This window comes from Daphnia carinata, chromosome 8 (assembly GCF_022539665.2).
Source record: "Daphnia carinata strain CSIRO-1 chromosome 8, CSIRO_AGI_Dcar_HiC_V3, whole genome shotgun sequence".
In the NCBI taxonomy this organism is placed as follows: domain Eukaryota; kingdom Metazoa; phylum Arthropoda; class Branchiopoda; order Diplostraca; family Daphniidae; genus Daphnia; species Daphnia carinata.
Genome location: NC_081338.1, coordinates 8000321 through 8011015, shown reverse-complemented (window position 1 = coordinate 8011015; position 10695 = coordinate 8000321). Strand labels below are relative to the sequence as shown.

Genomic DNA, 10695 nt, shown 5'->3' with positions numbered 1-10695 from the left:
CGGACACAGGAGAAAACACCATCACAGGGAACTCTCGCTTTAAGAAAAGTTGATGTACGTCATCTTGAAAATCCTTTACAGTGAGAACCAAAAACAAGTTGATACATGATTTTAAGAAGTTTAAGCGAAACCGAATCAGGATCAATTAAAAAGGTAAGAGTAAAACATTTCACGAAATGGCGACATGATTGTTGTACAAGACTAAACTTAGCAAGCTGGTAGCAACTACATAAAAGTAGGGTTGAGTAAAGCCCATTGCAAAACCATAAGTCAATATTTATTTTTGAGTTTCGATTAAATCCATTCCATCTAAAGTGAAGTGAACATGACAACAACGAAGGAATAACACCACTAAGACCGCACAAGTAGAGCGTAGAAATGCATGCTGCTGAAACAAAAAAAAAAAAAAAAAAAGAAAGCCGGTGGAAAAGGTGGAAAAAAGCTACCGTGTCTTCGGGACGATTGTACCCATCGAAATGTTGACCGTAGGGTTCGCCGTCTTCGCCCAAAAGTTTCTCTTGTTCCCTAAGCCCCAGCTTTGTGTGTGTAACAGAACCAAGATTGACAAAGCGATAACAGAAATGACAACATAGAAAAAAAAAGAACATCGAAAAAGACGTGAAAGAAACAAAAAAGAAGATTCTCGTAATAAAACAAGTGGATGACAGAAAGAAATCTACCGGACATTCTAAATAAATTCTTGTAGAGACAGAATGAAACCAAAAGCCACAGGCCGTCAAGCAATGTCTAACTACAGTTTTTTTAATAAGACAAAGAATGTAGACTAAATTGTTCTTCATTTGGAAGTCAATAAGATCAAAGTATTGAAATGAGTTCAAGCTTACCGTCATCAATCTCTCGAGGGCAGCGAAGCGTTCTTCTTGGGCGGCCGCAGATTTATCAAACGCCTCGTGTTTCTTGATCAAATTTTCCACCTCATCAATGGTGTGCTATGATAAGAAAAGATTCCAAATGATTAACATCAATCCCAACCAATGACTGCCCCACATAGCACAATTCGGTCCCACGGACATTCGTGGTATATCCTATTTGGATAACGGTGACATCTTACGGACATCCGTGGAACTGCCCGACCTCCTGGTTGGATGTCCATCGGATGCCGACGGAATATTAGAAGACCTCCCGGGAATATGCCGATTGATATCCGAAGGACGTCCTGTTGGGCGGGAAAAGGACATGCTCTGAACATGTGAGAATTACCTTTGTAAAGCAAAGGAAATACCTTTGTTTAAGCATTCCTGGCTAAAGTAAAATATGAATAATAAATAATGTAACACAACGATGGAATTAGGGTGAGAAATTTCTTTGTATTGACATATACCGACATATAAGATACAACATGTAACTTTCAAGTTTGGAAGACAAATAAAAAACTGATCCATTTTAATAATCTAAGTAAGGGGCCTCAGTAGGAAGACTACGCAGCTGGACAGGAACAGAGCAGGCCGCTGGACAGGATCGAGAGAAGCACTTAGGCACTGAAAGTAATCCGGAACGGCACAGCACACACAAAATTGGAAGATGGCAGTAGCCCACAGAGTAACAGAAGCACTAGTTCCTAACGAGAAAAGTTCCAAACGCGAAATTTACTTAATGTTACAAGAAAACTCCAGACGCAGCACATACACAGCACAGACAATAAACTGCACCATGAACAACTAAACGATGACTAGCTGAAATGCTGAATCAGCATGCGAAAATTGGAAAGTCGAAGCTACCATTGTTTATCATTTCAGTAGTCTTTCCGTAAACACCGGGGAATGGTTTCATCTCAAAAATCTTTTTATATAATAACTTTGATTATTGAAGGAGTTTTTTACAAGGATATAGTTTAAACATTACAGTAAGTTTTTAAAGTCCGTTTTAGATAATAATTGTGAATTATTTAAAAAACAACAAAATAATATGGCAAACATTGCGTTACCTCTCAATGCTAAATTTGAATTCAGTTGGCGATTGTTAAAGTAACGTCTACTCGAGTGAGACATCAGAAGAATATCAGGCAAGTTTACATTTACTGTAGTTTATTTTGGTTAATGGGTTCTTGGCCGTAAATGGTTACCTAATCTTCCCCATTTTAACACAAACAACTTTTGAAGTTTTAGCAAATGTTTTTAAAGACAATTTGCTACCTGTTCCTTTATCATTCTGAAGGAGACACTTTTCTGTGTGGATTGGGAGATAAAAAGAGTCAGGAATTTTGGCACTTCGAGCAATTGCCGAATGTATTTACTTTTATCATTATTAAGATTGGTTTATTGGTAATGGCATTATCTAGCTTTGTAGGATGAACGAGGAGATAAGGTATTTTAATCTAGTTTTGACACAAATAAGATGAATAATGTTAGGAATTGTAATTATGTAATTAAAAAATAATTAAAAATTAAAATTATTATTGTAACGTATGTTGAAAATTGAGTAACAATTGATGAGATAAATATATTGCAATGTACAATGTATTATGTAATGTGTTTAACAGTTTGTCATTTCATTCGCCATGGTCAAATTTTTAACCAAATAATTTTTTTCAACGACAGTTCAATTATATAACATCATTTTTACGTATGGTGATCTTTAATAAAGCTTTTTCATATTGAATCAAAACCTAAGAGGTCTTTTCGAAAACGATTTAAAACATGGTTTAAATTCTCTTTTTTTAACAACGTTTATTTAGAAAAAAGAAAAAATATTTGAAACTCTTCTTTGCTGTTGTAGGGACGTCCTCAGGATCTTGTTTTCGCACCTCCACCGGGCTTCAAATTCTAATAGCCGACGGACATCCATGGAACAATCCCATATGGCGCAGGATATCTAACGGATGTTCGGATCACAGTCGGACATCCGACGGCAGAGATGCTATGTGGGTGATGCTGACGTTCTTACTCCCAATTCGTGACTCATCAGGTAGGATTCTTGCGCCATCAACCATCCTTCTGCCACGGCTGCATATCGGGCGAATTGGTAGACTTCCAAAACTAGAATAACAAATGCAAAAAAATAAGTTTCGGACATAAATTTGCAAACTAATGTTCAGACGTACTGAGCTGGAGGTGTTCCCAACGTTCCTCCTATCGGTGCAGCATGGAATTGCGTTGGTTGGTGAGGGTTACCAGTTTCTCTTTGATCTGAGATATGGACAACATAAGACCTTTCATGGCAATCCATAAACATTAAAAGTTTGACAGTCATGAACCTCGTTAGTGGCATGATGTCCTCTTGACAAGAGTTCTTTGCCTAGAGCAATCCATGCTGAAAAATTGTCTCTTCTAGCATCGATTTTGTTAAATATATAAACCTTATACCAGTGAATAGTCTTACAGGGTATGCAGTAGTAGTGCACTTTATTGACGACAAGTTACCAGAGCACCAAACGATGTACATAACCCGTAAGATCCCAGAGAACCAAGAACCAGATACAACGTGACTTCCACACGACATTACATACACTCACACAAAGTTGACTGCTGTTTATCTAAGCCCACAAAGTCACCGCAAAGCATGGTTTCGGCAACCACTTTTTGCTTATCGCCAACACCTCCCCTCAAACAAATGGTCCATTAGTTAATTCAATGACTCCTATCAGACTTCGTAATCTCTGGAACCGGGGAACTGCCAAAGCTTTTGTAAGTAGATCCGCAAGTTGATTTTCCGTGCCTACGAACTGGACATCAATTACGTGGTTATTTTGTTGTTCTCTTACGAAGTTGTACTTCACATCAATATGTTTGGTACGTTGGTGGAACTCTGGATTTCGGACCAATCTGATGGCGGATTGATTGTCACTCATCAGTGGGACGGTTTCTTGTGCTGTTTCACAAAACTCCGAGTAGAGCGGCGACAGCCAGGTTGCCTCCTTTGCCGCTTCACAGGCTGCAATAAATTCAGCTTGGGTTGTTCAGAGGGCCGTACATGTTTTACGTCGGCTTGACCATACAATCGGCCCTCCGTTCAGTAAGAATAGATAGCCAGTTGTCGATCGCCGTCTGTTGGTGTCGCCAGCGTAAACTGCATCGGTGAAGCCAGTTAGTACCAGAGAATTCTTTTGGCCGAAGCAAAGTCCGTAGTGGATGGTGCTAGACAGATAGGAAAGAATTCTTTTGACTGCATTCCAGTGGTGTGGTCCTGGTTTCTCTGAGTCTTGAGCTACTTGGCTCACCGCAAAGGCAATATCAGGACGCGTCATTACCATTAAATACATAAGTGAGCCAATGGCCTCGCGATAGGGAACTTTGGCCATAATTTCTTCCTCGTCTGAATTTTGTGGATTCATGTCGGCACTAAGGCGAACACCTGGTTCGGCTGGTACAAGTTTAGGGTTGCAGTCGGACATATTGAACTTCTTTAAAATATCACTGCTGTAATGACTTTGGGTAAGAAAGATTTGTTTTACCTTCCGGTCCCTGAGGATATCTAGACCTAGGAAGCGGTCAACTGTCAGGGCCCTCATTTCAAATTCTTGGCTCAGATGTTGAATGATGTCGTTAAAGGATTTTTTCTGGCTGCTATATATGAGGCCGTCGTCAACAAATATTGCTATGAGAATTATTTCCTCCCTTTGACGACGGTGGCAGACACAAGGGTCGTTGGATGAGCGAACGAGTCCAAATTTTACCAAAAACTCATCGAATTTCTTGTTCCAGCACCTAGGTGCTTGCTTTAGACCATAGATAGATTTTTTAAGACGACAAACTTCAGTCTCTCTTCCTGAAACCAAAAAACCTTCCGGCTGCTCCATAAAAATTTCTTCTTCAACTTCGCCGGTTCAAGAATGCAGTTGTCACAACGAGCTGCATCATCTCTAGATCATGAGCAGCAGCAATCGCCAACATCATCCGCAGGGTGCCATGTTTGACTACAGGAGCGTAGGTTTCTTCGTAGTCAACACCGTAGTTTTGTGTGTAGCCTTTCGCGACAAGACGAGCTTTAAAGCGTTCCGCGATTTCTCCATGACCAGGTTTGATTTTAAACACCCAGCGATTCTTCACGACTGTCCTGTTTGGTGGTAGTTTAGTTAGTTCCCAAGTCTCGTTTTTGATCAGGGCCTCAAATTCTTCTTGAATGGCCTTTTCCCATTTGCTTCCATTCACTGAGGATAACGCTTCTTGAATGGTGTTTGGCTCTTGATCGCCTTTGGAACTTTTCCGCGTTGTAACCACAAGACCTTTGAATTGCTTGTATTTTTCTGTGAAGACCAGGGTCCTTGCAGACCGACGTAGGACTTGTTTTTGGGTCTCCCAACCATGGAACGCTTCTGGCTCCAATGACTCTGTCTGGTGATCACTTGTTGATTCGCACGTATCTTCGGTGTTAGATTCCGCCTGTGTCACCTGGTTGTCTGAGACATCCGTCCCGATTGCCTCAGCAGGTAAGTCCTCACCCTCAATGGTAACCTGAGTTTCAACTGGTTCTGTAACTGGGAGCGTGTCGACTGGTTGTTCTAGATAGATATGAATAAAGATAGAGAGATAATTTAAGATTACTTTAGCTTAGGAATATGATTTTTAGAACCTTCGTGGAAAACCACATCTCGACTTATTACAATCTTCCTGTTGGCTGGATTCCACAAGCGGTAAGCTTTGGATTCCTCACTGTAACCTACTAGTAAGCACTTCCGTGCTTTTGCATCCAATATTAGTCTTAGTGGATTTGGGACGTGGACGAATGCGTAGCAGCCAAACACTCGCAGATGAGAGATATCTGGCCTCTTGCCATACCATACTTCGAACGGTGTCTTGGTGGAGTTGTTAGTTAAAGTGCGGCTGAGTACATAAGTGCTTTGCAAGAGAGCTTCCCCCCAAAGTTCACGTGGAACGTTCATGGCGTAGATTTGGCTTCTGGCTGCTTCCAGTAGAGTTCTGTGTGTTCTTTCGGCTACTCCATTTTGCTGGGGTGTATATGGCGCAATTTTTTCATGTATTATGCCGACTTCAAGTAACCATTTCTCCGCGTCCTTTCCAACGTACTCACCACCATTGTCTGAACGTATGGTGGTCACTTGCTTTCCTGTTTCCCGTTTCAGTTGAGCAACAAAACTTCTAAGAACTTCAAATACTGGGGATTTTAGGTTCAGTAATTTGGTTACGCAAAAATTACTAAATTCGTCCTTGAAGACAATGAAATACTTCGCACCGCACGGTGTTGTAACTTCCATTGGCCCACAAACATCAGAATGGATTAATTGCCCACTTCGACAGCTCGACCACGTCCACTTTTAAAAGGTAAACGATGCATTTTCCCCAGGACACATCCTTCACACGGTGCGATGGGTATTCCGTCTTTCGCCAAGTTAAGTCCATCCACACTTTTCAGCAAGGCCATTTTCTGCAGCGAACGGTAATTAATGTGAGCTAATCTTCGGTGCCAAATGCCAACTGATTCAGGTTTCCATATAGCAGCAGTCGCCGACTCAGCCATTTGAGCCTCTTCAGCGCGAAGATTCAGATGATAGAGGGTGTTTCCAACACGTTTTCCTTGAATTTCTACTCTCCCATTTCTGACGAACGATACAGTTTCATTTGTAAAGTTGAATTCTGAACCTGCATCAGTGGCACATCCAATTGAAAACAGATTGGTACCCAGCTCTGGAACGAATAGAACCTCCTTTATGACACCTTTTAGCACTTGATTGTTTGCGTGGGAGGTTACATGAACATCTCCCTCGCCGTGAACGAACAACTTGGTCCCGCCAATTCCAGTGACAGACCAGGTGCCGTGATTGATTGGCTCAAAGTTGGTAAGTATAGATAACTGGTCAGTCATATGTTTGGTAGCGCCAGAGTCAGCAAACCAGTCGAACGGCTGTCTTGAAGTGAAGTTAATGGACGAAGAATATCCAAAATCTTGGTTGCTGATTTTCGGTCTCTCATCCCTCATACGCTTACGGCAGTTTGCAATCGTGCGGCCAGGAAAATTGCAGTAGAAGCACACCGACCACGACCGACTGGTGTCTCTTCCTCCTCGAGTGTTTCCTCTGCCGCGAAAGGTGCATCGACTCCTGATATAACGACCACGATGAGTTCTTTCCAAATTTGACAGGTAGTTGGAACTTGCAGTGCCGGGCATTGTGGGATAGTTTGCCAGAAAGCCAGACTCAATAGTATTTGCATTACTTTGATCGTAGATTTTATTCATTTTTTCTTCTTTTACCAATCTTGCGGTCAGTATATTTAACGTTTTTTCAGATGCCGGTACGCTGTCCCATGCAGAGACAAAGTGTCTGTAGCTTTGAGGTAGAGACATGATGATTTTGGCCATTATTTGAAGTTCTGTCACCGGAGATTGCAGCTCCCGTAGCTGAGCAGCTATTTGTTCGATAGAGGCAATGAATGACATCATACTCTGTCCCGACTGGTATTTCACATCGAAGAGCTTCGCCATGAGAATGTGTTCATTTTCTGCTGCTGTTTCAGCGTATTCAGTCTGTATCTTGGTCCACATGTCAAAGGCCGTCAGACATCCATGGAGAGAGGCTTGAAGTTCTGTTTTAATAGTGGAGTAAATGTAGTACGAGCATCCACATCCTTCTGCATCCATGTTTCGGTTTCCGAAGTATTAGACATGACTCCTGTTGAATCAGTTATCTGTGGATTGAACATGTGATAATCAGAAGATTCGATCAAAAAAACAGACAGACAGGATAATTTCTATAATGTCTTCTATGTCATGTTATAGGTTTTCACAACTACTTTTAACATTGTATGACTGTAGGTTCAACTCACATCATGTACTTAAAATGTCTGAGTTTCTCATGAGTCACTCGCATCACACCTTGTGTGGTATCAGTAAGCGAATTGCCTGGTCACAGTATTGTATGTGTGACAATTCAGTGATTTGCAAAAGCTGCTCTCACACAAAACTTATGTGGCCTCACCTTACGGTGGAATACTGTTCCAGTTCTACACAGCAATCTGAGTTTGCCTGTGTGCATCAATCAGTTTACTTGATTGGGATTTTAATTACCTCATTTGGTTTCTTCGCTGATCCACTAACAACTCCAATAAGCTTACGTTTTTCCAAGAACATCCATATACCATATTTCCGTGACGGGAAATTAGTACCGTCGAACTTCGCTACATGGCTTACTTTCTTAATGTTTGAGTTTGCCATGATTCTAAAAGAAAAAAAAGACGTTAACAGTTTAAGCGTAGACCTGGGCCCATAACCTGTTAAAGATATAAACCCTATACCAGTGAATAGTCTTACAGGGTACGCAATAGTAGTGCACTTTATTGATGACAAGTTACCAGAGCACCAAACGATGTACATAAACCGGAAGATCCCAGAGAACCAAGAACCAGATACAACGTGACTTCCACACGACATTACATACACTCACACAAAGTTGACTGCTGTTTATCTAAACCCACAAAGTCACCGCAAAGCATGGTTTCGGCAACCACTTGTTTGCTTATCGCCAACAGATTTCAGAGTCTGATGATTGTTCATTAAGAGCTCCACACTACTCACGTAACTAGATGGTGATAAAGACATTTAAATCATTGGCTATTGCGATATTATTTGAATTATGCTTATACCGTGGCTTTTCGGTTGTGTTCATTTGCCGGATGAGGCTAACAGCAACATAGGGAATAGTGGATGTCTCCAAGTCTACGATTAGGTAGGTTACTGGATTCTAAAATGGAATTACACAGTCATTAGTTTTTACACCTAAATATTGAGAATTACTTATTTAAAACTTACTTTTTGTGATGCTACGTCACGTCATATGCCTCAATTGTCTCTGTTAGAAGTGAATACATAATGTTTAGAAGGCAATAATAGTCAAAATACCAACTTAAAAGTGACTATTACAGTAACTGTTACTAATATTAATTATTAACTATTAAGTACGTTGCTTTTATCTATTCAAACATAATTGAAAACATTATTTACCGAATATAAGGGACTAGTCAAACTGGAAGCAATTTTCCCACAACAAACGATCACACACACTTGCCAACTAATAGCGTCGGTTGTAAAGGCGGGAAAAAAGTTAACTTGCAGTGTTGCGATATATTAGAAAATTTACAATCATAAAAAAAATTCATTTTTAATGAACAAATCGGCTGCAGTATCTGGCAACGGCGTATCAAAAACGGCGGACATCCCCAGGACGGGCTATGCTACTAGGGTCCCTTTCGTGTCCCCTGCCGGAGGTAACTAGGATATTCCATTGCCCTGGTTCGAACAACGTCCGAAATATTACGTCCCAGGGACATCCACAACTGTCTCGAAAACGCCGGACTTAGCTGGGACATCATGGGACATCCCCAGGACGGGCTATGCTACTAGGGGATCCCTTTCGTGTCCCCTGCCGGAGGGAACTAGGATATTCCATTGCCCTGGTTCGAAAGACGTCCGAAATATTACGTCCCAGGGACATCCATAGCCATCTCGAAAACGGCGGACGTAGCTGGGACAGACCCACGTCCATTGGACGTCCTGTGACGTCGCTAGGACCAGCTGTGCTACTAGGGCTAACATGGCAACAGCTTTAGCACTATTCCCGCCATTTATTATCCCCAACCTCTCTTTCAAATTCTGTTATGCCAATGCCAAGCGTCAACTTATAGTACAGTGGTCGTCTATCGATCTGCCAAACTGAAACTCATTTCACGAGAACATGAGGATACGGGCTAACGAACTCTGGAGCTATTATGGTGGAGTGATCATTCTCGTACCTTCGATCGAGAAACGGTAAACGTTGTTGATTTTGTTTCCGTTTCTTTGGAGGAAAGAACCTAATTTCCTCATTCGTGTCTCCGGTAGGTTCTTGGCAGATTATCTCCTGGGAGAAGTGGCTGTTTGGGAGGGATTACCTTACCCCAAGAACTTAACCGATAACCAATAGTCGCTTTTGCTGGCTTCAGGCCGGGATCTACCATTTCCGCTGTAGACAAGAAAGGTTTGGTGATTTTAATCTGAGAGGCTTTTTAGTTTTTGACACGTACGAATCCTGACGCGGTTTAATTCGAACTCACCGGTTATAATCGGTCCCATTGATTCATAAAAATGACATTTGTGTTTTAAAATGTGTTCGAGTCTGCTGCCTGTCAATCAAGATCGTTAATTATTTTTTTCGATAAAAGTTAAAAGTTGTTTTTGCAATGTTTTTTTATGGCATTTGCATTATATTTTTGTCTGTTTAACATTAATTGATTTATAGTAAAGCTAAATTAAAAAGATTTGCACTTTTTTATTTAGATTATATGTAGACTGCAATAGAGTTTTATAGAAATTCGTCATAATCCGCTTCTTCGTCTGTGTTGACATCGCATTCCGACACGCCATCTTCCGATTCCTCTCTAAGTACTGTTTGTCTGCTGCCTCAACCAGCCCGTCCAATTCTACACTGCTATGGTTGTGACGGCAAAGCCAAAAGAAGCTTCTGCCAGCAAAGATGTTAATTGTTCAAGATAGGCATTTTTTCAAAATTACCTTTTTCATAGATATTTGATTTCCATCCTGATTTAATTCTTTATTATTGTTTTCAAGTTTAGATTTAATCTTTATGATCTATCGTATGAATTTTCACATGTTATATTTTGTTTGAGAAACTTCTTTAAAGAGCTGGACTACCATCCAAGTGTAGATAATTTCCATATCTTCAGACATGCATATGTATTTATTGCCTTACCGTGGACGAAGCCTTGCACAACACATTGTTCAGTTAAA

The 10695-nt window shown here is 40.9% G+C and overlaps 1 protein-coding gene and 1 long non-coding RNA gene across 2 annotated transcripts; both read right to left on the bottom strand.

Annotated features, from left to right (window-relative positions):
- Positions 1 to 407: 407 nt before the first annotated feature.
- LOC130700424 (uncharacterized) lies at positions 408 to 3300 on the bottom strand. The gene is made up of 5 exons (XR_009003788.2): positions 3215 to 3300; positions 3062 to 3146; positions 2905 to 2996; positions 846 to 950; positions 408 to 536 (listed from the first exon to the last, which is right to left on the bottom strand). It is a non-coding gene; the product is annotated as an uncharacterized LOC130700424 (long non-coding RNA).
- A 616-nt stretch (positions 3301 to 3916) lies between these two features.
- Positions 3917 to 4351, bottom strand: LOC130700504 (uncharacterized). The gene has a single exon (XM_057522555.1). The coding sequence runs from the start codon at positions 4349 to 4351 to the stop codon at positions 3917 to 3919; it is 435 nt and encodes a 144-aa protein (XP_057378538.1).
- Positions 4352 to 10695: the final 6344 nt, after the last annotated feature.

Excerpts from the sequence above, each read along its gene's own strand:
- LOC130700504 (XM_057522555.1), bottom strand. The coding sequence starts at position 4,351 with ATGTCCGACTGCAACCCTAAACTTGTACCAGCCGAACCAGGTGTTCGC.